General features: G+C 54.2%; 2 protein-coding genes across 12 annotated transcripts in view; one reads left to right on the plus strand and one right to left on the minus strand.

Moving 5' to 3' along the window:
- ARHGAP39 (Rho GTPase activating protein 39) overlaps positions 1–26902 on the minus strand; it is a 90153-nt gene that overhangs the window by 38972 nt on the left and 24279 nt on the right. For all 4 annotated transcript variants that reach the window (XR_007401775.1, XR_007401776.1, XM_025450643.3 and 1 more), the window contains exon 2: positions 7094–7257. Coding sequence is in view for 2 of the 4 variants with exons in the window: in XM_025450643.3 (XP_025306428.3) it covers positions 7094–7173 (80 nt within the window). In the remaining 2 variants the exon portion in view is untranslated. The remainder of the gene's footprint in view (positions 1–7093; positions 7258–26902) is intronic.
- Positions 3855–26429, plus strand: LOC112662233 (mucin-1-like). 8 transcript variants are annotated; one of them, XM_035713760.2, is made up of 4 exons: positions 3855–4565; positions 4800–4865; positions 15919–16040; positions 16629–26429. In XM_035713760.2, exon 4 carries the CDS (start codon positions 18759–18761, stop codon positions 19776–19778), a length of 1020 nt encoding a protein of 339 aa, XP_035569653.2. In that variant the 5' UTR covers positions 3855–4565; positions 4800–4865; positions 15919–16040; positions 16629–18758; the 3' UTR covers positions 19779–26429. The 8 variants fall into 8 exon arrangements, 7 of the variants coding, with proteins under 7 accessions (XP_035569653.2, XP_048949190.1, XP_048949189.1 ...); XM_049093233.1 differs by having other exon boundaries at positions 15919–15985; positions 16080–26429; XM_049093232.1 differs by having other exon boundaries at positions 15919–26429.

The raw sequence follows: 26902 nt of genomic DNA on the forward strand, positions 1-26902 counted from the left end.
CCAAGCTCCCATGTCCAGGGCCCATATCCAAGGGGCCGTGTCTGAAGACCCATGTCTGGGGGCCTGTGTCCGAGGGCTCAAGTCCAGGGCCCGCGTCCAAGGGCTCAAGTCCGGGGCCCGCGGGCTCAAGTCTGGGGCCCGCATCCAAGGGGCAGTGTCTGAGCTCCCGTGTCCAGAGGCCAAGGTCCAAGGGGCCATGTCCAGGGGGCCCGTGTCCGAGGGCGCCGTGGGCTCTGTGGCCCAGCTGAGGTGGTCCAGCACCCTGTTGTCCTCACGACAGCGGTGTATGATCCGATTTCCGAAGCCCCTGCTCCGCGTCCTCCTCAGGCGTGTCCTGGCTATTCCTGGCCCTCCTCCCCGCTACAAACTTCAGAATCGGCCATCCACATGCCCACGCGGTCTACCCCGGGAGGATCAGACACGCATCCACCCGCACCATGGGGCACGCACTCATCCAGGGGTCCTTCAAAGGGCGTGGACATCTTGTCAGATTTATTCTGAGGCTTCATACACACTATCGTAAATGGTATATTTATTCTTTTAAAAAATAAATCATGACCTATCACGTACACAGAAGCATAGCACATAGAAATACCGTCATGAGCAATTATGACTTACCACGGGCACAGCCATCGCTCCCCAAGAAAGAAAACTAGGCAGCATCCAACACCCACACCTCTGTTCACCATGAAGACACCACTGTCCCGAGTTTTAGGACCACTGCCTCCTTGCCTCTATAGTTTCTCTGCCTTTGAAGATAACTCTAAACAAAGTAATTTAGGTGTATTTCTTAATCATATTCACCCGATAACACTATTTTTTTGGTGTGTTTTGTTCCTTCACTTGCAACTGACACTGACGCTCTCACCTGCCACCTGCTTAAGCTCTCGTCCTTCACTGGGCAAACCTGTTACTTGGTGTTTTGTTTTTTAATATTTTATTTATTTATCTAACAGAACGAGAGCAAGTGAGCCAGAGCGCACCAGCAGGGGAGGGCAGAGGCAGAGGGAGAAGCAGCCCCCCCCATCCCCCACAGGGAGCCCAACGTGGGACTCGATCCCAGGGCCCCAGGATCAGGACCTGAGCTGAAGGCAAATGCTTTACCACCTGGGCCACCAGGTGCTCCTGTTACACAGTGTTGTTGTTTTGTTTTGTTTTGAGTTTATTTAAGCAATTTCTACACCCAACATGGGGCCCAAAGACCCCGAGATCGAGAGTTTCATGTTCCACCGAGAAGCCCGCCAGATGCCTCTGTCACACATTTTTGATCAGTTCTACTGCTGACAGACACTTGAGTTGTTCGCTCTCTGGAACTCTTTCTCACAGCCCTGCTGTGCAGGAGCCCCGGCAGGGGGTACAGAACCCTGCAGAGGCCAGAGGTGGGTCCCAGGGGTACAGGCCAACTGCCAGAGGGCCCCGACCTGCTCTCCCCGGAGCTGTGCACAGCAACACTGCTTACTCCTCATCCTGGCCTGCCTGCTAGTGTTCAGTTTTTGCACTGAGAGACCATGGACTCTCTCTGCCCCAGGCAGAGAGGGAGACCCCAAGAAGATGCCTGGAGGCAGAGGCCTAGGGGCAGGGGCCTGGGGGCCAGGGCAGGAACTGCGGTCTTGCTCAAGTGAAGAGAGAAGTCACAAGAGCAGCTCTGGGCAGGGCTGACATGATCTCACTCAAGCTGATCTACAGAGAACAAGGATGGAGACTTCTGGAAAGCCAGGCAGGAACCCGCCCCAAGGTCAGGCTGGGCGCTCCCCAGGGGCTGAGACACAGCAAGATGACAGGCAAGGGGACCTGAGAAGCTGGGAGAGGGACAGGCCCACAGGGGACAGGGCACAGACCCCCAGGCCAGTGAGACGCCGCTGGAGGTGGGAATGGAAGCTTGGCCGTGTGCTCAGCCCTGGCGCTCCCCGCACGGACAGGCAGCTGCCCCCCCGGTGGGGCACCCACAAGGCACAGTGAGGTACCTGCATCCCACCTCCTCACATAGCTGTGTTGTTTTTCTATCCTGGATCACAGAGCTGGATTTGACCAGAACAAAGTCCAGATGCTCCCAACGGAAGGACTGTTCTGGCGCAGAAGCTGAGAAAGCACTGAACTGAACATTCTAAGCCCTAAAGAAGCATTTTCAAGCAAATTTAATAGCTATAATTCTTTCTAAACAAAGAATAGCATCTGTTCCTTTTTTGGCGCACTCCTGTGTGTGCGTGGGTAGAAACCCCGCTTTTTTGGAAGAATGTTCTGGTCACCCCTGGGGTACAGCATTGAACCCAGACAGACTGTTGGGGAGCCAGTGGGTAGAGAATGCACACAGGAGGTGGACCCCTGCCCAGAGCAAGGAGGTGGACCCCTGTGCAGAGGGAACAAGCCCTCCCTCCCCTGTGAGGGAGACACAGCAGAGCCGAGGCTGGCCCAGTGGTCGGCTCCTCCATCCAGGCCTCCGCCAGGCAGGCTGGGGACAGGGGACACACCTCACCCCTGGGCTGGGGCTGTCTGTGCACATGGACAGAGAGTCTGCACGGTGCAAGGACGCTCAGTCTCCAGGCACCTGACAAGAAACTGCTCAAACTGTCTCTGTGGGCTGTGCTGCCAGGAGGGCTTGGGACACTGCAGGTGACAGACTGGCAGCAGCATCAAGGTGGGCTAGTGAGAAGGAGCTGCGTGATGGCAGAGGCAGAGGGACACGTGAGGGGGACTAAGACACGGTGCAGATGCCAGGCTGGCCCGCAGCCCTCTCAGTGCGCTGTGCTGTGCACCAGAGTCAACATGTAGGGCCCTTGCAGCCTTCACCAGTTCTTGGAGATGTACGCTTGCAGACGGTGATGTGTTCAAATAAATATTTCCTGAAACAAAATGAGTGTCAAATACATGCCAGGCAATTTACCAGGTGAAAGGGACACAAGAGTGACCAGCACATTCTCTGCCCTCCAGATCCTTACAACAGGGGCACCAGACCCGTTCACTGGGGAAAGACAGTCTTCCCAGCAAACGGGGCCAGGACAGCTGCACATACACAAAAGAAGGAAGCTGGACCCCTGCCTCACACCACACACACAAGTTAACTCAGTATGTTTCAAAGTCCTAAACATAAGAGCTAAAGCTGTAAAACTTAGAAGAAAACATAGGGTATAGTTTCATGACCCTGAATCTGGCCATGGATTCCTAGACCCGACACTAGAAACATGAGCAACGGAAGAAAAACAGATGAACTGGACTTGATCCAAATTAAACACTTTTGGAGCACCTGGTGGTTAGTGATCCCGGGGTCCTGGGATCGAGTCCTGCATTGGGCTCCCTGCTCCGTGGGGAGTCTGCTGCTCCCTCTGTGCGCTCTCTCCCGCTGTCAGATAAACAAACAAAATCTTTTAAAAATTTAAAGACTTTTGTGCTACAAATGATACCATCAAGAAAGTGAAAAGACAATCACAGAATGAGAGAATAGGTTTGCAAATCATGGATCGATTAAGGACTTGTTGGCTCTCTATCTTCTTTGGAGAAATGCTAATTCAGATTTCTACCCATTTTTTTTTTTTTTTAATGCCCATTGAGAGTTCTTTACATATTCTGGATACAACAAACACACAGGGATGCCTGGGCGGCTCAGTGGTTGACCCCGGAGTCCCAGGATTGAGTCCCACATTGAGCTCCCTGCAGGGGGCCTACTTCTCCCTCTGCCTGTGCCTCTGCCTCTCTCTGTGTGTCTCTCATGAATAAAATCTTAAAAAAAAAAAAAAAAAACAAGCACATAAAAGGGTACTCAACATCATTAGTCATCAGGGAAATGCAAATCAAACCGTGATGAGTCTCCACGTCACACCAACTAGGATGGTTATGATAATTTTTTTAAAATATTTTATTTATTTATTCATGAGAGACAGACAGAGAGAGAGAGAGAGAGAGGCAGAGACCCAGGCAGAGGGAGAAGCAGGCTCCATGCAGGGAGCCCGATGTGGGACTTGATCCCGGGACTTCAGGATCTCGCCCTGGGCCAAAGGCAGGCGCCAAACTGCTGAGCCACCCAGGAATCCCCAGTTACGATAATTTTTAAAAAACATGAGGGGCACCTGGAGGGCTCAGTCGGTTAACATCTCCCTTGGGCTCAGGTTGTGACCCTGGGGTCCTGGGATCGAGCCCTGTCTCAGGCTCCCTGCCCAGGGGGGAGTCTGATTCTCCATCTCCCCGTGTGCGTGTTTGCCTTCTCTCTTGAAAGAATAAACAGAATCCTTAAAACAAACAAGAAGACACCCTAACAACCAGTACTGGAGAGAATGTGGAGACACTGCAGCCTCCACGCCCACTGCTGGTGGGAAGGGCCTGGCAGCGCTCCAAACACTCAGGCACGGAGTTAGCACATGATCCAGCATTTCTCTGACCCGAGAGAAGTAGAAACATGTCCACACAGAAACCTGTGCGCAAACGTTCACAGCAGCACGAGCCACTACAGACAAAACGTGGAGAGCCCAAGCGCCCATCACCCAAAGAACAGATAACAGCATGTGGTACCGTCTACACAGGGTTAGCCCTGAAACGTCCTACAACGTGGGTGAGCCTGGAAACAGGATGTGGAGGTAAGAAAGCCAATCATAGAAGGCTGCCTGTTGCGTGATTCCATTAACTTAACAGAAAAGTCCACAGAATGATGGTGGATTAGTGGCTGCCAGGGCTGGGGCGGGGCGGGGGGGCGGCTGCTAATGCAAAGGGGTTTCTTTACGGGGTGGTGAAAGGCTGCAGATGCAGAGACGGTGGTGACGGCTGCATGACCTCAGGAGTGTGTAGAAACACCAACCATACTCTCTTTACAGGTACATTCTACAGGAATTTTATCCCATCGAAGAAAAAGCATGGCCACTTCAGGGAAGCCTGAGCAGGTCGGTGTAGGGGATGCGGGGGGCGGGGTGCTGCCCACGGAAAGCCGAGGGGAGAGGGGCTGGGGTGCAGGGGCACGGGGACTCCCTGCAGGGTGGCTGGTGTCGGGGACAGAGCGCGCCCTCCATCGCCGGGGGCACGTGGACAAGCACGGAGGCAGGAATGATGTTAGGGCCCCACGGAGCTGGGCCACGGCCAGCGGCGCTCAGCCCCTGGGTGCTCCCGCCGAGTGCTCCCCTGGTGCCTGGGTCCCGCAGCATTGCCTGGCCTGCTCCAGGCTGCCTCCCTGCCTCCCGCGGAGGCCTCGCCCGTCCTGTGGCGCCCTGCCCCATCCGACCGGCGGTGGCGTCCCCCGCACAGCATCCGTTAGTCAGCGCAGTCCCAGCGTGCTGCTGCCTTCCCACAGGCGGTGTGGAAGCAGCCACGGGATGGGCCGGAGGGCCCGCAAACCCCCGCACAGAGGCTGGCCACTCCCTCGCCGCCGGGAGGTCCTGCCTGGAGGGCACCCCCCCCTCCGGGGCTCTGCCCTCGGTCCCCAGATAGCCACGGGCACCTCGGCCTGCCGCACGCTGGGCCGCTCGGCGCACAGTAAGCACTTCCCGGCCTCCGGGGACATGAAGCTCACACCTACTAGCCAGGAAGCACCACCCTCGGCCCCCAGGCACCGGCCGCTGCGCCCAACCTCCCAGGCCTGCGTCCCGGCTCCGGCCACCAGAGGGGCACCCACCACCACGGGGACACCACAGCATGAGCCCGGGGTGCTTGATGCGACCACAGCGCCCGCAGTCCTCCCGAGAGCGACAGCTCCCTGGTGTCCCGGGCACCCTACTCCCTGGTGCACGATCTCACCCTCAGGGAACAGGGAAGCAACGGACGAGAATCAACCACGAGCGTCACCTCCCGCACTGGCAGGACCAGCGCCCTCGGTGCCACGACACTGGGAGCATGAGGACGTAGGGAAGGAAGGAGGAAACCAGGAAGAGACACGGAAGCAAGAACAGCCCTGGGCACAGGTGTAGCCTAGCACTCGGCCCCCCACCGGCAAGCGATGGGCCTCGGCCAGGAGCTGCACACGCCACAGCCGGGTCTCCCCACAGATCACACCGCCAGCCAGAGTCCCAGCAGGGCGTCTTTCCTGGGTGGGGGGCAGACTGACTGCCATCGCCCCACACGGAAGGGACCAATGGCCAAGCAGAGCCCAGGCGTCCTGAGAAGGCAGGAGGGCCGTGTGAAGGCTGCCGGGAAGCCTGGCAGGCAGCCTGCACCGGTGCACAGATGCGTGGACACCAAAGCAAGCCCCTCACAGATCCGCCCCCTGGGGGACAGGCAGCATCAAAACCCAGCTCAATCTTCAAACATCTAGCAGAGCTTCAGGGCCTCAATCGGGAAAGGATTTATCAAATCAGACAGAAATGGTATGAAAACACAGAAAAGCCAGTGGGACAGACTATGTTAGGGTTTAACCTGTTTGTTCATCAAAAACCAGCCAAATAATATGAAAAAATGTGAACACGAACTAAGACACAATCTTCCATGTGTGTAGCCCAAACATGACGTCTACACAGAATACAAAGAAGCAAAGTCTACAAATCAGGAAGGTCAAGGCAAATGATCCAGGGGCGCCTGGGGAGGCTCAGTCAGCCGAGTGTCTGCCTTCAGCTCAGGGAAGGACCCCAGGGTCCTGGGACCGAGCCCCACGTTGGGCTCCATGCTCAGCGGGGAGCCTGCTTCTCCCTCCGTTCTCCACCCGCTCGTGCTCTCTCTTCACCCCAAATAAATAAAATCTTAAAAAAAAAAAAAGACAAATGATTCACAGAAAAAGAAAGGAATAGAGATTATTCCCAGAGGAAGAAAAGTGAGGAGACAAGAACACACAGACCCCCCAGTCTCCTGATGCTGGGCCAGCCACCAGCCAAGAGGAAACCATGGGAGCAGAAGACCTGGCATCAACTCTGCCAGAGGGCAGCCCTGCGGCGCCGTGGGCCTTCACGTAAGAGCACAGCCTGGGACGTGGTGCCACAGGCACTGCAGGAGGAGCAGTGTGTCCTGTGCCACTGGGCCTAGGAGGTGCATGAGCCGTAGGACGTCAGCGAGAGGACGGCAGGCCAGGAAGCCTCAGTGAAGTCAGACCGTGGCCTCGTCGGGACATGCAGGTTCACCCCCGATTGCGAAGCAGGGCCTCCTGCCGGTGCAGGTGCACGGCCACCCGCCCACCGCGGTGCCTCCTCACCTGGTGCTCGATCCCGAGAGGCGGGGCTCCTGCGCAGCAGCATCGTGGCTCTCACAGTCATAATCCCTGGCCTGGGACATCGCAGGCTCTCCCCGAGGACCCGGGTGCGCGGAGTCAGCGGATCATCGGGACTCCCGTCCGGCGTCAATCAGGAAAGCAGCGGCCTGGGGGAGAGCAGACGTGTCTGAGCAGTGGGTTCCCAAGAGGTCGCTGCCCACCCTGGTGTTTGCAGAACCTGTGCAGCCCCTGTGCCCCCCCGGGCCTGGCCCCCCAGAGGCTGCCCGCCACCACTGCCTGGCGCCGCTGCGGTGATGAGCATGAGGCGCCTGGCAGGACCCGGACGGGGGAACGTTCACAGGAAACGCGCGGAGGCCCCCTGGTTCACGGCCGGGAGGTGACCTCCCGGGAATGGTGCTGTGCTCACGGGACGCACACGCAAACAGCCCGAGCCATGGCCCTGGCCGCCCCACGGAGTGCTGTTCCGGACGAACACCTAGACCAACGTCGGAGTATCAGAGCCATCAGGCAGGTTCAGGATCTCAACCAGGCAGAAGCAACCACTGGCCACGAAGAAAACTTAAGGAGTGGGCCGGGGTAAGAGTCAGAGCCCGTTCATCAACACACACGGGGAGGCAAGGAAGCCCAGGGCGGCGACGCCGGCGTGGAGGGCCACGCCCCGGGCACGCAGAGCTCCTTGAACAGGGCAGATGATCCACTAGAAAAACAGACGAAGCCAGAAGTGTGAACACACACTTGACAAAGTAACGGCATCGCTGCGGCTGATGATCACCGGGAGCGGATGCCGCCGGGGGAAGGGGGAAGTGCGCGCGGGTCACCCTGGAGGGGGCCGAACACCTCGGTGGACCGTGCGACGCTCCCCACCACAGAGGGCTCCCCACGTCCCCGCGGCGAGGCACTGAAGCCAAACTCGACCCGACACACACCGCGCGACGCCCTCCCACGAAGTTCAGCCTCATGCCTGGCAGTGGGGACCCAACGGGCAGTGCCGCCTGGGGTCCCCCCTGGTGCCATCAGTGCGAGCTCAGGAGCTTCACGCCCACGCGCTTACGTCTTCTGCACCCAGGCCTCACCTCAGGAGAAAGGCTGCAAAAATGAGGAGCAAGAGTGTCACGGGGGACACTGCCCCCATCCCAGCTGGACCGGGACAGACCCACCCACCCTGCACAGGGGACTCACAGATCCCAGGATGCTATCCAAGGGGAAATAGAACAGATTCAAAGCCCCGGGTGGGACACAGCTGGCCAGAGGCCCACGGAAGGAGACCGTAGGCCCAGAAAGAGGGTGACACCACAGGTCAACCTGACCGTGCCGGGCTCGTGGCTGCTGAGATGCTCCCAGCCTCCTCCTCGCTGACACTCCAACATCCATACAACTTTTATGTAAATACTTAAAACTATTAGGAATGCCACTTAAAAAAAATGAGGGGCACCTGGGTGGCTCAGTGGGTGAAGCATCTGCCTTCAGCTCAGGTCGTGATCTCAGGGCCCTGGATGGAGCCCCGGGTCGGGCTCCCCGCCCAGCGGAGTCTTGCGTCTCCCTCTCCCTTTGCCCCTCTCCTGAGCTTGTGATCTTTCTTTCAAATAATACAATCTTTTTTAAAAAAATTTTTAAAGATTTTATTTATTTATTGAGACACACACAGAGAGAGAGAGAGAGAGAGAGAGAGGCAGAGAGAGAAACAGGCTCCATGCAGAGAGCCCAACATGGGACCCGATCCAGGGTCTCCAGGATCACGCCCTGGGCTGCAGGCGGCGCCAACTGCTGCACCACCGGGGCTGCCCTCAAATAATAAAATATTTTTAAAAAAACCTCAAGTACTTCTAAGTCCTTGTCTGAGTGAAAACAGGTGACCTTGTGTGGCTTCCACATCATCACAAAAAAAAAATACCGAGCAGTAAAAATTCTGAAAAACTACAAAGTATCAACCATAACCTGAAACTCACATCAGCGCCCCCCCCCCCAGTCTGTGTCCCCCCTTTCAGGCCTTGTCTCATCCTTCAAGGCCGCAGCGGTTGGCAAGGATGACCCGGGAGGCATGTGACTGGCCCTCCTTGCTCCAGAGTCGGCCCCCTGGCCCCCAGAAAGCCTCCTCCAGCCCCGAGCAGAGGCCTTGGTGACCCCAGGGCCCTGGGTCTGAAATTACACACCGCCAGCCCTCCCAGCTGTGCTCTTCACTTCTGAAACTGCTGTCATTATTCTAGGTCGTCTGTGTTTCCCTGCGAGCTCCTCCTGGTACCGTCTTTGTCTGGTTTCGGTATCAGGAGAAGAGCAGCACAACCAACAAAACCAATCTTCTCAGTATTCTGGGCCAGTCTGTGTGGACCACCATCCAGTCCTCAAGTGTGTGCAGGATCCACCTGTGGGGCCGTCTGGACGCGGAGTCTTCTTTGTGCAAGGCTCGTGACTACAGGTTCAACTTTAGCAGATACGAAGCTCACCAGGTCTTAAACTTGAGTCTCCTTTAGTGGTTTTGCTTTTCAAGGGGTCTGTGCACTTCGTGCAAGCTGTTCCATCTACAGCACAAGGCTCACGGGCCATTCTCCTGTGATCTCTTTAAGATCAATATAACATGTAGTGATGCCGTCTCTTTTGCTCCTGACATTAAGTTCTCTTCACTCTCTCATGTCATCTGGCTGGCCGGAAGTTTCTCAATTTCATTGATTTTTACATTAAAAAAAAAAAAAAGCGTTTGGCTTCATTAGTTTCCTGTCTTGTGTTTCTGCTTTAATTTCCACTGTCATCTTAAGTATTTCCTTTTCTTTGCAATCCTTTGGATTTAGTTTGCTCTGCTTCTTTTAGTTTAAGGTAGAAATTGAGTGCTTTGCAATGTTTTCAAATTCCAATCTGGGGGCAACCCCGGTGGCTCAGGGGTTTAGTGCTGCCTTCGGCCCAGGGTGTGACCCCGGGTCCCGGGATCGAGTCCCACGTCGGGCTCCCCGCAGGGACCCTGCTTCTCCCTCTGCCTGTGTCTCTGCCTCTCTCTCTGTGTCTCTCATAAATAAATAAAATCTTTTTAAAAAGTAAATAAAATAAAATTCCAATCTGAGACAGGCATTTGGTGTTGTAAAGCCCCCAACAAAGCACAGCTTCTCTGGCATCCTGCAAATTCTGACTGTTTACAATTTCATCCAATGCTTCTCAATTTCCCTTTTGGTTTCTCCTTTGAGTCATGGATTACACAGAAGTATGTGATTTTCTTTGCTGACAGTTGGTGATTTTCTGACATTTTTATGGGTTTCTAACTTAATTCCATTTTTGTCCAAAAAACTTATGATGCAAAAAAAAATAATAAAAAATAAATTAAAAAAATAATAAAAAAAAAACTTATGATGCAGACTAATGACTTATCTTGGTCAACATTTTGAACACACTGGAACAGCATGCTGCTGGTCCAACCAGGTCAAGTGGGCTGATAGCGCCAGTACCAATCCTCTGTTTACTTAGTTTTCCAATGACTAAGAAAACGGCACGGAGAGTAGCAACTATAATCGCAGATCTGTCTACTTCTCCTTGCAGTTCTATCGGTTTGTGTTCCCTGTTTTGTAGCTCTGCCATTAGGAGCAGGAAACTTACATTGTCTTCTTGGTGAATTCAACTCTTTATCATTATTAAATATCTTTATCTGGTAGTTTCCTCAACTCTGAAATCAGTGTATTTGCTATTATTACAGCAGCTTCCGCTTTCTATTAGTGTTAGAATTGTACATCTCTTGCCTTCCTTCTACTTTTAACCTATTTGTGTCTTTGTATTTAAAGTGGGTTTACTGCAGCCAGCATATATTTGGGTACTGTTTTTTCATGCTGACAATTTCTGCCTTTTACAAAGACGTTTTTATTTGAGAAAAACAGCAAGCGCGTGCACATGCACACATACTGGGAGAAGAGCAGGAGAGAACCCTCGAGCCGACCCTGAGATCATGACCTGAACTGAAATCAAGTCTTGGATGCTCAACCGGTGCCACCCAGGTGCCCCAATGTCTGCCTTTCAAGTGGGTGTTTAATCATCTAGATTTGTGATTGTTGCCATGGTTAGGTTGAAATCTACAATCTTGCTACTTTTTAAAGTTTGTCCCATCTGTTATTTCCCCTTTCTTCTTTTTTTTTGCCTACTCTAGGGTTAAGTATCTTACGAAATTCAATTCTATGTCTACTGTTAACCTATCAGCTGTAATTTATTGTTTTGCTATTTTAGTAGATGTTTTGGGGCTAGTGTCCATATTTATCATAATCTGCCTTCAAGGAAAATCACACTTCTAAGGGGGATCCCTGGGTGGCTCAGCGGTTTAATGCCTGCCTTCAGCCCAGCATGATCCTGGGAACCCAGGATCGAGTTCCACGTTGGGCTCCCTGAACAGAGCCTGCTTTTCCCTCTGCCTGTGTCTCTGCTTCTCTCTCTCTCTGTCTCTCATGAAGAAATAAATAAAATCTTTAAAAAAAGAAAATCACACTCTTTCAAGTATACAAGTTTGCCATTTCTTCTGTGCCATTCTCGTCATACGTTTTATTCTATATACATTATAACCACCCCCACCCTTGTCATTTTTTCCTTGTCACTTTTATTTAAATTATCATCTTTTTTAAGGATTTTACTTATATGAGAAAGAAAGAGAACATGAGCAAGGAGGGAGAGTGAGGAGAGGCCGACTCCTCAACCGAGCAGGGAGCCTGACGTGGGACTTGACCCCAGGACCCCAGGATTATTATGACACCCAAGCCAAAGGCAGATGTTCAACCCCCTGAGCCATATCTTAAATAATATCTCTTTTTTTTAATATTTATTTATTTATTTATCATAGACAGAGAGAGAGAGAGAGAGAGAGAGAGAGGCAGAGACACAGGAGGAAGGAGAAGCAGGCTCCATGCCCGGAGCCTGACGTGGGACTCGATCCCAGGACTCCAGGATCGTGCCCTGGGCCAAAGGCAGGTGCTAAACCGCTGAGCCACCCAGGGATCCCTTAAATAATATCTCTTAAAGAGATTTAAGTAATAAGACAGCATCTATGTATCATTTTATCTCTATTTTAGCCATGTGGCTACCATATCCAGGGGTCTTCAGTCTTTTGGGTAGATCCAGATTTCCACAAGGTCTCATCCCTCTGCCGTCTGAAGCTTTTAGAACAGTTCCTGTAGCACTACTTGCGGGGAAGGTCCGCTGGTGACGAATTCTTCCAGCTTTTGTACATCTGAAGTATCTTCACGTCACCTTCGTCTAACGATGGATGTACCTGGCACAGAGTTCCAGGCCGGCTGCTCCTGGGCTCCTCACCTCCTCACCCACACTCTCCACACAGCAATCCGCTATTGTCCGTGACGTTGCTCCTCTGGCTGTATTAGGTCTTGTTTTCTGGCTGCTTTTAAGGTTTTTCTCTTCATCACTGTTTTTGAGCAATTTGATTATGATGAACCTTATGTGACTGTACTTGGTTTGTTAAGATTGTTCAGGACTAGAGTTTTCATCAAATTGGGAGGCATTTCAGCCATTATTTATTTAGACGGTTTTTCCGCATCCTTCCCTTACCACTGGGAGCGGCAATCACACAAGTACGAGTCTCTCCCAGGTGTCCCGCAGCTCAGTCCGCTCTTGTTTATTCAGGGGTACTCCCCTCTTCTTGTTTTAGTCTGGATCGTTCTTACTGCTCTGTCCTCCAGTTCACTGTCCTTCTCTTCTGCAGTGTCCAATTTGCTGCCAGTTCCACGCAGGATGTTTTACGTTCCTTTTAGTCTCAGCTCTGTAAGCTGAATTTGGATCTTTCTGCATTTCACCGTCTTTACTTCACTGTGTCTCTACTTCACTGTGTCTCTACTCAATGCGTCCCGCGTCTCCTTTAGCTTTCTGAGCACATGGAATACAGTTATAATAACTTTTCAATTCCTATAAATATTCTTGGGCTCTGTTTTGGGATCCAGTTACTTGGAAACCATGTGAAACCTTTGGCTCTTGTTCCTAACTTGGGTCAGGGGCACCAAAGCAGTATTTATTCTATGGCTGGTTACTCTCCCCTGAGTAGACTGGGGGTTCAGCCAGCCTCGAGACACAGCACCCTCTGCGCTATTCTGAGGGCTCTTGGCACCCTCTACCCCTTCTGCGGGATCCTCCGTCTCTCAGCTTCCTCAGGTCCACGTGCTGACCAGCACGCTGTAGGAAGCAACGGTTCTGTCCCACGACCTCGGAGTGCCCTCTGCTTGCAGCAGTCCATTCTGCTGCCCCCCCACCCCCACAAATTCCATCGCCACGGCCACCAGACTCTAACTCCATCTCCTGAACTCAGGGCCTCTGCCAGACCCTGCATCCCTGCAACACGACCTGGAAACTCCCCTCATGCAGCAAACCAGGAAATCATTGGACTTACCCTGTTTGACTCTCGTCTAACAGTAATCACTGTACTTTATCCTCTCACACCCAAAATTTAGAAAACTAGGGTTTCTTTCTTTCTTTTTTTTTTTTTTTTAAAGATTTTATTTGATAGAGAGAGAGCGCACACAAGCAGGGGGAGCAGCAGAGGGAGAGGGAGAAGCAGTCTCCCCACTGAGCAGGGAGCCCGACATGGGCCTCCATCCCAGGACCTGGGATCATGACTTGAGCCGAAGGCAGACACTTAACCAGCTGAGCCACCAAGTGCCCCAGAAAACTAGGGTTTCATAAATATTATCCAGCTTTTTATTAGTTCCTTGTGAGAGGGTATGATTCCTGTTATTCCACCTTGTGAACATGAGGAAGTCCAGGTACTTTTGCTTAGTGATCCCTAATTACACAAATAAAGCATTACGGCTTTGATATTTAATTTCCCTCCCTCACCAGAGGGTAAGCAGCATGGGGGCAGAGATGGTATTTGTTTTGTTGACCACTGCATCCTTGACACAGAGTAATCAAACATTTACTGAATAAACACACTCCTTAATCACTTGGAATGTATCTTGACACACTGTATAACTAAGGACTTACAACGTTTGTTCTAGGCTACACTGATGTAGGATCCTAAATATACGATAGTCTGTAAAACACAAAACTGTATTAGTGGCACAAAGATTATAGCAACTACTAATGACTCGGGAGGGAGGAAGGTTGAATGGGTGACCACAGTGGATGTCTTGGGTGGGGGGTGAAACTACTCAGAATGACAATGCCATTATGAATAACTGATACTACGCGTTTGTCAAAACCATGGAAATTTATAGCAAAAAGAGTAAACTTTAACAAGTTTATAAGAAAATAATTTAGGAGGTCAAGGGTTCTCAAGACACAATGCAGTATAGGACAGAACAATCTGTCCTGCAATTGCAATCCCGTATTGCAAACAATGGAGTGGAGGGAAAAATGCTGACCTGAGTAACTTTTATTTTTGACCTGAGTAGCTTTATTTATTTTAAGATTTACTTATTTGAGAGAGAGAGAGCGTGCACGTGGACACTCACGTGCACAAGTGGAGGGGGGGAGGGACAGAGGGAGAGAATCTTTAAGCAGACTCCCTGCTGAGTGCAGGGCCTGTGGTGGGGCTCGATCCCACGACCCTACTGAGCCACCCAGGCGCCCCTGACCTGAGTAACTTTAGAAATGAGCAAGGATGTAAGGAAGAACGGTAATTTGACACGGTCTCATTGATAAAGTCACTTCCCAGGAGTATGGGTCTCCAACTCTGATACAACTACGTGTGTACATGGGAAACAATTCAGCAAAAGGATGGCAGGTGACAGGTAGGCATGGGGAGGAGGCTGGGATAACCCACGTGGTGAGGAACAAGGGCAGACGAGAGTCAGAACTCCCATTCAATGTAAAACACATACGGATAACTACACCAGGAGAGATCTGTGTGCGCTCGCGCTCACACGTACACAGGTCAGTGTGCACAGACAGCTGTGCGGAGAGGTATGTGTGCGCACCCCGTACACAGGTCAGAGGAGGGGTGTGCGCGCACACACAGGTCGGAGTGCATACACAGACTTCCTGGATCTGCCAGCTGAGGACCTACGCAGCAAGGATCACACCCAGGGCCCAGTTCTTGCTCCAATAAGAGGTCCCAGGGATCCTTGGAGGAACGGCTGAAATCCCGGGGGCAGGAAAAAGGCACGAGTGTGTGGGGTCCTAGGGAGGCAGGAAGGAAGAGCTAAACCAGAAACACCGCCGCACAGGGATGGGGTCTGTCACCGGGGCTCTCGAGGACCAAAGCTGGAGCCATGGGGACGAGTCTTATTAGGTGATAACCCAAAGTATAAAGGAAACATGCCCAAGTGCGCACCGATACCGACGACTGGCTCAATAGAAGAGTGGGGGAGCGGGCAAGAGTCCCTGCCGCCGACGGCCTGGGCCACGCTCTGCCTCCCTGCACGCGAGTGCCCACTGCGCCTGTCCATCGGGGGCGCAGCGGGGAGCACCTGCACTGCCCCTCCGCCGGGCGGGGCGCCCGTCCTGGAGCTGAGCTGGCCCAGAACAAAGTCCTGGAGAGCACCGGTCCTTGCCGCCCCCGGAGCAGGGACGAGGCGGGCAGCACAGCGGCCTCAGCCCCCGACGGTCCCCTCCGGGTGCGGGGCACGCTCCACTTGCTCTGTGCAGGCCCGTGTCCAGAGCCCGCACCCTGCGGGACGTGCTCCTCAGCAGCCACGGCGGCGGGTCTTCACCTTCCTTCCTCGGCTCCACGGCCGCGTCCCCTCCTGCTACCTCGTCTTTTCTTTGAGCTCTTTTCTCTTTAGCATCGTGAAGTCTCCTTTTCCCAGTAAACAGAACATGCTCTGTCCGCCCTCTGCTGGTTCTCCTGTTTTCCTCCCTCCCTAACTGGGCTCCTTCCCTTTCTTTCCTTCCCGACCCTCTAGGTAAAGGTGCACGTCGGCTCCTGATTCCTGCTCATCTCTGAACAAGTGAAGGACAGCCGCAAGTGGGGTGCGTCATTCCAGAACACTCTGCTGCCACAGTTTTGCACAGGCTCTGCCTTGAAGTGAGTTTCTGGTATTAAAACTTTTTTTTTCTTTGCAAGTGACAGAAATCCAGCTCAAATGGAGAGCAGAGAGGCCCGCCCGTCACCTAGCAGGCGGCCTAAGGTGGGACCGGCCGCTGAGGGTCCCCGAGGAGCCAGGCCGCGTCCCCAGCCTGCTGCTCAGCCGGCGCGCAGCAGCCACGGCCGCAGAGGCGTCTCCCGAAAGGGCCGTGGAGCCGGGGCTGTGCATGGGCCCCGTCAGGGCCGGACAGTGGCCACACGCGCCCGCGGGGCCCCTCGGCCGGGAGCCCAGGCCTCTCCTCCGCCCCCAGCCCCGGGAGCGACCCCGGGGGGCCGGGGTCTCATGGAAGGTGCCAGCGGGGCCCGTGCCCGCTGCAGCTCACCTCCCGCCGCCCGGCAAAGCATCACGTCACACCGCGGGTGGCGTCCCTGGAACCCGCCGGGAAGGACGAGCTGCAGGCTCATCAGAGCTTCGGCTCCTGCCCCCCTTCCCCACTGGGCAGCATCCTCCACTGGCTGCCGCTGTTCCTTGGATTCACTGGGGATTCAATCTCATTCTCTATTTTTCATCCGTTTTGTCCATTTCAGAGAGTTTCAGGGAGGGAAGTAGAATAAACAAGCCTTGAGTCAGCCACCATGTCCAGAAGGCCCAAGTGCCACTCTCAATGCTGTTTTTAATAAGTTTTCCAAGTTCTGAACAATGCGGGCATCTCAGTTTCATGTTCTGAAAGCCTGGCTCTGAGCTGGAGGCACAATGGCCCATTCTCCGCACTCAGTGACCAGGACAGGCTGGCATTTCTCGCTCGCGCCTCCCGCACGGCTCTTCTCATCGACCCCCGCCAAAGAAGGGGCCACACTGTCACAGTTAAAAAACCGTGACCCGACCTGCCAGTCATGGCATCGACTTGTGGGTCAGGACCAGCTCTTCAAACTTTTCTGGGAAAGGATGTCAGGCCGCGCCCCACACAGAAAGAACACTTGTTTGGAGCCACTTGGTTGCAACACAGAAGGAGTCTCTGAGGGGGGTGCTGTTGGCCCAGTACTTGGACGGCGGCCCTGGGGACACGCCTGACCCCCACCTGCCATGGGAGGAGCCGGCCGCACAGCCCCCCTCAATCCCTGCGGCCCTCGCCGGGTCCCCCTCATCCAGGGCTGGTCTCACCAGCAAGACTGCATCGCAGCCCCTGGGACCATTTACAGAGAACAAAGTACGCATCACACATTCATGAGCCAGTGGTCAGAACAGAGAAGTGGCCCTGCGACCAGAACTGCCTGGGTCACACTCGTTCCCCAAACCCTCCATGAGCACGGGTGACCCCACTGGGTCTGAGAGGGCGAGGACAGCTGGGGGAGGGCTTTGTGACCAATGGGCGCAGCTCAGGGCCTGCGGTCACCCTCCCAGTGTCCCCAGGCTGGGAGGCTCCACCCGGGGCTCGCCCCGGCAGCATCAGTGAGTCTGGGACGGCAGCCCGGTAGGGGATGGACATGTTTTTATTACTTAAATCTCAGCTGTTTAAAAATACACTAAACTAGGGGGCCCCTAAGTGGCTCAGGGGGTGCACTCCTGACCTCAGCTCGGGTGTCGACCTCAGGGCCCCGCGTTCAGGCCCCGTGCTGGGCTCTGCTGGGCGTGGCGCCCACTTAAAAAAAATACGCCAGAGCTAGCACGAGGCCCTCAGCTCACTACTGGTCCCCAGCGCCTACAGTGCCACTTAGTGAGTCAACAAACAAGAAATGAACGGACTCACTTCGTAGCAGAAGTCTACTTTTGAGTGAAAATACGGCTTCAGAGTGTGAAAGTCAGAGGAGCATGGGAAGCGCCCTGGCCGAAGCCTCTCGCAGGTGCCTCCCCTCCCTCCTCTGGGGCGTCAGTGAGGTCGGTGAGGTCGGTGAGGTGGCACCCAGGACACACGCTGCCCACCAGCAGGTTGACCTCAGGAGGCTGGGCTCACCTCGGGCCACAGACCCGAGCAACAGAGCAGATGTGGGGAAAATAACCCACAAATGCTGCAGATGCCTGGAAATACGTCTGCGTGGCATGGGCTCCGTGGCGCCCGGTCTCAGCCTGGAGAGGCCTCGGCCCTGCACCAGGCGGTTTCCAAACACCTTCGCACGCGGGTTGTCTCTCCACCTGCTTTCGTTCATTTCTCTACTTTTACGCCCTGCTTTTGTCATCTGCACAGATTTTTAAAATAGTACCTTCTGCAGAACGGAATGTTTTTGTTTCTATTCGTGGTTCTGGCAACATTCCTCAGAAAGTCCTGACACCTGTACCTCTGCAGACCCTGCTGCTTCCTGGGGCGCCTCCCCCTATCTGCGAGGTGCAGGCCACCCGGTGCACCTGGGGGAGCAGCCAAGCCCAGCCCCTCCGGGCCTGCTCCTCCCTTCCGGGCTGGCTGGGCAGGGCGCCTCACCAGAGACGTGCACCCTGGGACTGTTCTCAGGAGCACGTAAGGGGAGGCCGCAGGTCGGGGCACTGTCCTAAGCCGGCATGTGAGCGCCCTGCACCTGACCCGAGACGCCCCCAGCCCTGCAGGTCCCTTACCTCGGCAAGGCCCCCGTGCCTCCCGCACGCAGCACCCAGGGCCGTGCGAACGGACAGCTGCTCTCCTCCCCTTGGCAGACGGCGGCCCCAGGCTCCACAGGTCCAGGAGCCCGCCGGGCCAGGTCGCAGCCAGGGTGACACGCTCCCTAGGGCGAGGTGCACCCGTGGGGAGAATGGTGCCCAGCGCTCAGGGAGGGTGCCAGCAAGGCCTGTGTGGCCTGGACTGCCGGGTCCTGCTCCCACTCAGAGCCTCGCAGCCTCGCCTCCAGGAGAGCACAGCACAGCGCGGACGGGGAGCGTGTGGCGACCCCAGGAGTCCTTGGCTAAGATCTGGCAGCTGCACGCACGTCCACCCCCATGGACCCTCACCCCGTGCGGCGTGGCTGTCCTGCCCGCCCCTTCAGGAGCCGACCTGCAGCCTGGTGGGGCAGCCAGCGGCCTTGGGCCTCCAGCTGCACCCCCACCCCGGGGCAGCTGCTCGCTCCTTTCCACCCCACGCTGCAGGAAGTTCCGGGCACGAGTGGGCGACGAGGCTCTTGATTCCAACTTCCTACACCAGCCCCGGAACAGAAGACGCTCTGTGCCGGCTCCTGACGGGGGCTGTTGGGAGAACGAGCCCCAGGAAGCTGCAATCTGCTCCTGGTGCCCAGCAACATGCGTCACTCTGCGCCCGGCGCCCCCGCCCAGCGTCCACGGCGTCCACAGCCACCACGGCGTCCACAGGCCAGCAGCCGCACCCGCATGCTTCTCCCCCCTCACCAGGCACAAGCTCCAAGCCCCCTGCCCCCTCCAAGCCCGCCCGGAATGACGTCCACGCCCGTGTCCCGGCGGGGGCGGTGACTGCAGGCAGCCACACAGCCACAGCCTCTGGGCGCCCTCGGCCCGGGGACACGGAGCCCATCTGCATTCCCGGTTCTCGGTTCTCGCTGCGTCCAGACAGAAAACCTCCCAGGAGGCGGGCCTGCGGGTCCCGGCCTGCGCCACGGGCACGGGCACCAGCCACTCTCGGAGGCAAGCAGGCACCGTCCCCCCGCGCGGGGCCCGGGCCAGCTGCTACCCCCACTCGCGCTCCAAGAGCCTGTGTTCTAGGACATCAGCTGCCGCCTCTCCCCACGGGGGAAAGGCCAGCAGACATTCCCACCACCGCCGCCAAGTCTGCCGATTGCCGTGAACAGATAAACCCACGCAGCTGAACGGAGCCCAGCAAAGAGGCGATTCACTGGGGAAATGGGGTGTCCTGCGGCGGCTGCCGCGGGCCCGCGTCTGTGCGGCGGGCAGGCTCCCCACGGGCCCGAGGGGATCACGAGCAGCGTGAAGTTCCAGGCCAGCGAAGTCACACCTCAGAAATGGGAGTAAAATCAAGTCCTTTGCGGACACAGAATCCAGAGCCAGCCTCCCGCCCACAGAGCTGCGAGCCTTAGCTGCGGGGACCGTCCCCGGGGGAAGCACGGCGCGGGGGGGGGGGGAGCACCTGCAGACACGGGACCGGCTGAGGCGTCTCCAAAGTGACGAGGGACACTGTCAACACCATGACAGCTGACGTGGAGAGGAGTCCTCGGGCCCCAGAGGTGCTGAGCCGCCTCCGACCCCTCTTTAGGAGGATTCACAGTTGAGGGCACGACACAACGTTAGTCAAACACCAGACAAAAATAAAATGGCAACTTTTAATCTCAACAGAACGCAGAATAGAAAAACACTGGGAAAAGGCCGTAACCAGGAAACGGGACTTGAGCCGCACACGCCTGCCCACGGCCTGCACGGCCACGCGCCCAGGGTGCCCCTGAGGGACGGTGCAGCGGGCCGGGCCGAGAGGCAGGGCTGCCTGGCTGGGAACCCCTTGCAGGAGACCACAGCCAAGCCCGAGAAGCGCCTCCCCAGCGGTGCCCCGCAGGGGCTCCTCTCCATCCAGTCCCGGCAACAGCGGGGACGGCCGCCGCGGGGACTGCGCTGGGACACCGGCCTACAGCACCTGCCGGGGACGCGTCCGCACTGACGACCGCGCCTCCGTCTGCACGGGGGGCCACGCAGCTCCTCCACGCTGATGGAGGCTGGACCCCGTCCTGAGGGTTTCCAGTGAGGGGAGTCACGCGTGCCCGGCATTCAGAGGCCGGTCCCCTCCACCAACAAGGACGAGCTCGCGGCCCCGAGATCACGCCCTGAGCCAAAGCCGGGAGAGGGATGCTCGACCAACTCTGCATGCTGGGCGCCAGAGCCCAGGCCGCAGGTGGAGGCGCGCAGGAGCTGCTCCATCTAGGCAGCCGTGACCGATGGACTCAGGGACACAGACGGCAAGACTCAGAACTTCCCCAAAGAAATGGAATCGAAGGAAGGGGTCAAGGGCAGGTTGGAGGACCGGAAAATAGAAAAACTCCCCGCAGCCAGTTTGATGGGGGGACGTGGCAGAGAGAGCCTGGGCCCAGGAGGAAGGGCTGCACGGAAGCCCAGCCGGGGCCCGGGCAGCTCGGGGACAGCCGCGCGGGAGGGACACCACAGCCCCGCCGGGGCTGCGCAAGGGGCGGAAGCATGACAGCCGAGAACCCCCCCGGAACCGACAGGACCCCCGGGAGTTGCCGGGAGCACGTGGCGCACATGCGGGGCCGGGGCGTGGGCGCGACACCGCTGAGGGGCAGGTGCCGAGAGCCCCACGGCCACTCGCAGCCTCTCCAGGAATGGCAAGGATAGGCCCACCGGCCACTGTCACTGTCCCACCTGCTGGAATGTGCTGGGCTAAGTTTTCCAACCTGTTAGGCGGCCTGTGCCTCTAGGGAGATCCGAGTACCCCAGCCCCTCCAGAAAGCCTCTCACCCCCATGCCCACCTCCCCCCACCCTGTCCCGTCTCACTCTGCACCCACAGCACCACCCCAGATTCCTCTCTCCCATCTCTCCTGGCATCCGGTTGCTTATCAGAAATCTTCAGTTCCTCCGGCTCCCCACCCCTGCTGTGCCAGCCCCAAACTGCTAAACACCCAACGATTATAGTGGAGAATTAGCAACAGCACGTGAAAGGGCTCGGGAACGCAAAGGAAACAGGGAGAACCCGCAGCCAGATTCCCGGGCCGGTGTGAGTCGTTCTCACTGTGTGAGTCGTTCTCACTGCAGCGGTGGGGGCAGGGGCACGAGAGGCAGATAATGGAGAGTGAAGGAGGAGGGGGCTGCAGCCCGGGCCGGCTCCCACCAGCTGGCTCCTTGTGTCCCTACACAACGCAGATGATCCGGAGGCTCCCGGATGGCAGGGAGGCAACTACATCAGAGACTGCAGGAGGCTGCAAGGGCAGCGTCGGGGCCCCCGGTCTCAGCCGTACTGCTCTGCGCGACGCAGGTGCGTGTCCCCTGCCCGCCCTCTGCACCGCCCTCTTTCACCCAACCACCATGCACACGGTTTGGAGGACAAGCTGTCACACATCACATCGCTACTCCACACCCCACAAACTAGCTCTCCCACTTACTCCCTTGTTTTGGTAAAGAAGGTCTCAGTCATTGCCAGAAAAGGAAGGATGGGGCAAATTCTAAGGCTTTTGACAGTTTCAATGGGTAAAAAACAGTACACTGGAAATTGCCTTCCATCACAATTTTTGGCAGTGCCTCATGCACCTCTGAGTTGCAGAAATGCTACTAAGAAGTCCAAAGTCGGGTGCCTGGTGGCTCAGTCGGTGGAGCGTCTGCCTTCGGCTCAGGTCATGATCTCAGGGTCCTGGGATCGAATGCTGGTGGGGCTCCCTGTTCAGCGGGGCGTCTGCTTCTCCCTCTCCCTCTGTCCCTCCCCTGGCTCATGCTCTCGCTTGCTCTCTCTCTCAAATAAATGAAATCTTAAAAAAAAAAAAAAAGTCCAAAGTCCTCCTGATTCTTGATTCATGAACTGACCTATTTCTCTCTGAGAGCCCAGAGTCTTCTGTTTGTCCTCCGTGTTCTAGGATTTCAAGGTGATGGGTCTGATTTCACGCCTGTGCAGTTTTCTTCTATGACCTTGATAACTGTCATCGGTGCTTCCTCTCTCCCATCTCTGGAACTTCTATTACCCACCTGCTGGACTTCCCAGGCTGGCCCTTCAAATATTCGTCTCTCCTCTTTTCCAGCTCTTTGTTCTCCTTTCTGAGAGTTTTCCAACTTCATCTTGCAACCTATGCTGTGGCTCGGTCTCCGCTTCTGAACCCTACAAAGGGCCGTTATTTCATTCAATGTTTAGATTTAGGGACAAGGTCATCGCTTGTTAAGGGAGACCTTTCCACATCTCATTCTTTTCTTTTAAAATCATTTTTCTGGGGCGTCCAGGGGGTGCAGTCAGGTGAGTGTGGGCCTCTTGATTTTGGCTCAGGTCATGATCTCAGGGTAGTAAGACGCAGCCCAGGGTCGGGCTCTGCACTGGGCACAGAATCTGCTGGAGGAGTCTCTCCATCCACTTCTGACACTCCATCTGCTTATATGCGCTCTCTCAAATAAATAATATCTTAAAAAATAATAAAATCATTTTCTTCCTTCTTTTTTTTTTTTTTTAATGATAGTCACAGAGAGAGAGAGAGAGGCAGAGACACAGGCAGAGGAAGAAGCAGGCTCCATGCACCAGAAGCCCGATGTGGGATTCGATCCCGGGTCTCCAGGATCACGCCCTGGGCCAAAGGCAGGTGCCAAACCGCTGCGCCACCCAGGGATCCCCATTTTCTTCCTTCTTACAGTAGATCTTTTAGGAGTATCTTTAATGAAGTTCTGTGGATAATAAACGCGCTATTTTGGTTTATCTGAAAAAGTCCTCATTTCACCTTTGTTTTTAAAAGACAATCGGGCAGCCCAGGTGGCTCAGTGGTTCAGCGCCACCTTCAGCCCAGGGCGTGACCCCGGGGTCCCAGGATCGAGTCCCGCATTGGGCTCCCTGCAAGACTGCTTCTCCCTCTGCCTGTGTCTCTGTCTCTCTCTAAGTGTCTGTCTCTCATGAATAAATAAAATCTTAAAAAAAAAAAAAAAGATAATCTTGCTGGACTCCAGGTCTAGGCTGCCGGTTGCTTCTCTCAGCATCTCAGACCTCCTCCACTGCCTCTGCCGTCCCTCCTTCCTGCAGAGACGGCAGCCACGACTTTTGTTGCCATTACTCTGGGTGGCATTTCTCTTATTGCTTGCTTTTTAAGAAATATTTTAAGACTTATTAGAGAGAGATAAACAGCGAGAGCGCACCCAGGTGCTTTATTTTTTAAAAGATTTTATTTTTAAACAAACTCACAAGCCCAAGATCAAGAGTCACGAGCTCCCCTGATTGAGCCCACCAGGCACCCTACTTCTGGTTGCTATTAAAATCTTCTCTTGGGGCAGCCCCCGTGGCGCAGTGGTTTGGCGCCGCCTGCAGCCCAGGGTGTGATCCTGGAGACCTGGGATCAAGTCCCACGTCAGGCTCCCTGCATGGAGCCTGTTTCTCCCTCTGCCTGTGTCTCTGCTTCTCTTGCTCTAGCTGTGTCTATGAATAAATAAAATCTTAAAAAATAAAATAAAATAAAATCTTCTCTTAGGGGCCCCTGGGGGGGCTCAGGCCAGGATCTCAGGGTCCTGGGATCAAGCCCCACTTTGGGCTCTGCACTCAGCGCAGAGTCTGCTTGAGGATTTCTCCCCCTCTCCCTCTGTCCCTCCCTTCCCTGAAACATAAAATAAACTCCTCTCTGGATCTTCAGTGTTTTGGAGCATCACTATGATGTGTCTCAATATGGACACTATTCTGTTTGAAATAAACTACATTTCCATCATCTTATCTTTTATCAATTCCAGAATATTTCCTAGCCAACAGCTCTTCACATATTGCCTCTCCTCCCTTCTATTTTCCCTTCTGGACTGAAAGTAAATGCACCTTAAACTTCTGCCTTCTGTCCTCGACCACTTCTCCATCACCTTCTCCATCCTATTTTCCATCTGATCAACCCTTTGCTGAGTTCTTAACTCCTTTCAGTTTTTCCACAAAGTCTCTTTGTGCATAATCTAATAGCCTGTTTTTTGTTTGTTTGTTTTTTAATTTCAAACGTTTATTTAGAAACTCTATTTGGTCCCTCTCATACCCTCCTGATCTTTCAGGTTAGCCTCTTGCTTTCTCTTTATGATTCTCTCTTCCTTAAAGCCCCCTGGAGCCTCTGAATTTTGAGCTTTCTGAGGATTCTGTAGTGCCAATGCGATTAGTTCTCAGCTTTCTTCACTGCCAACACAGTCTGGCTTTCCCATATCTGCCAAGTGAATTAGGACTGATCCATCTGCTCCCCAGATTCCAAAACTTCACCGCTATTGTATCCTCTCTCACTTTACCCATCCTTCAAAGTCTGACATTTTAAAACATCACTTTACTGTTCAGTCAGCAGGTGTCTGGGAGAGAGTGAAACTGTACCTTTGTGTCCAATCTGCCATCATTACCAGAAAGCCACCATGCTTCGGGGTACCAGGGGGGCTCAGTCGGTTGAGAGTCCAACGCCTGGTTTTGGGTCAGGTCATGATCTCAGGCTTGAGAGACTGAGCCCCGCCTCGGGCTCTGCACCGACTGGGGAGCCGGGATCCCCCACTCCCTGCCCTCCCTCCGCCTGTTCCTGTCCACTCTCATTCTCTCTCCCTCAGAAACAAACAAAAAACAGCAAAACTACCTTCAGCATAAAACACTGGAATTGGACTCTAGAAATATTTTTTAATTAATTTAAAATTTTATTTCCGCCATATGTATTATTTCAAATACAAAGGAAATAACTTCTTAACCTCACTGTCTATTAACATTAATCATGTCACAAACACAGGCGTACCCCATGGACATCTTCCTGCTTAACGTTTCTTGGTAGCATGTCCTTTTGTTTTTGATAGTTTATATTTTTTTAAAGATCCTATTTATTTGAGAGAGCGAGCATGGGCGAGAGAGCACAGAGGGAGAGGGAGAAACAGACTCCCCATGGAGCAGAGAGCCTGAGGTGGAACTCGATCTCAGGACCCCAGGATCATGACCTGAGCCAAAGGCAGATACTTAACCAACTGAGCCACCCAGGCACCCCAGGTTTTGGATAGTTTAAAAGTTCACAAATCACATTATTCCTTCAATATGTATTCCAGTTAATGGTTATAGGTGTAAACTTGTATTTATATCAGAAAACCAAATCAACCTTTTCCTCAAAACAGCTTGCAGGAAAACACTTTAAGCTGCATTTCAAATCCAACTGGAAGGCCTAATTGCACATACACACTGAAAGTATGCCAAGTGTCAAGTGGGAGTGCACTGTGTAGCCTCTGGGTGCCTCCGCAAGGAGAGGCAGCAGCAACACCGTCCACCAGTCGTATGGAGGTCAGGGAACCACGTCTGACAGCCTAACGCAACAAACTACTTCTTGTAGAAGGGTCTTTTGCCAGCGTCTTAATTATGTTTTAGGAAACTGGTTGGCTGACATAATGAATTGCTTTTTCCCATTAAATATGATGAAGAAAAAAATCAGTGTTTTCATGCGGAACGTCTGATTTTCAAGACAGGTTACCAGTGTTACTTGAAAAATACCTGACTACTTGCTCTGTGTAGAATATATTATAAGTGTTATGTGAAAATACTGAGAACCATCTTTGCTAAAAGAAGATTCAAGAAATCAGGGATCCCTGGGTGGCTCAGCGGTTTGGTGCCTGCCTTTGGCCCAGGGCACGATTCTGGGGTCCCAGGATCGAGTCCCACGTCGGGCTCCTGGCATGGGGCCTGCTTCTGCCTCTGCCTGTGTCTCTGCCTCTCTCTCTCTATATATATATATCTATTGTGAATAAATAAATAAAATCTTTAAAGAAAAAAAAAAAGAAGAAAAGGAAGAAGATTCAAGAAATCCATGCCCTGGGGATTCCCGGGTGGCTCAGTGGTTTGGCGCCTGCCTTCGGCCTGGGGCACGATCCTGGGGTCCCGGGATCGAGTCCCACGTCGGGCTCCCTACATGGAGCCTGCTTCTCCCTCTGCCTGTGTCTCTGCCTCTCTCTCCCTCTCTCTGTGTATCTCATGAATAAATAAAATCTTAAAAGAAAAAGAAAAAGAATTCCATGCCCTATTAGAGGTTCCTTGATACCAAGGATTTGCTAAACTCAGACGAGTTCAAACAAGCTACTTACTTGTTTTTCTGCCTGTGGCCCTGCTCAGTGTCATACAGAAGGTGACTGAGAGAAGGCAGTTTTCATGGCAAAATTAAAAAGCAACATTTCAATACAGTTTAGCAACATGTATTACAGGAAAGAACAGTGTTTTCTTGGTAAGTGCCCACTGAGGCAGATAAACAGCTCACAAAATTTTATAAAAAATTTAGTGAAACTTCATTTCACTATTGTTGATCAGTATCTCCCTAGTATTGTGGG

This window comes from Canis lupus, chromosome 13 (genome assembly GCF_003254725.2).
Source record: "Canis lupus dingo isolate Sandy chromosome 13, ASM325472v2, whole genome shotgun sequence".
Classification (NCBI taxonomy): Eukaryota; Metazoa; Chordata; class Mammalia; order Carnivora; family Canidae; genus Canis; species Canis lupus.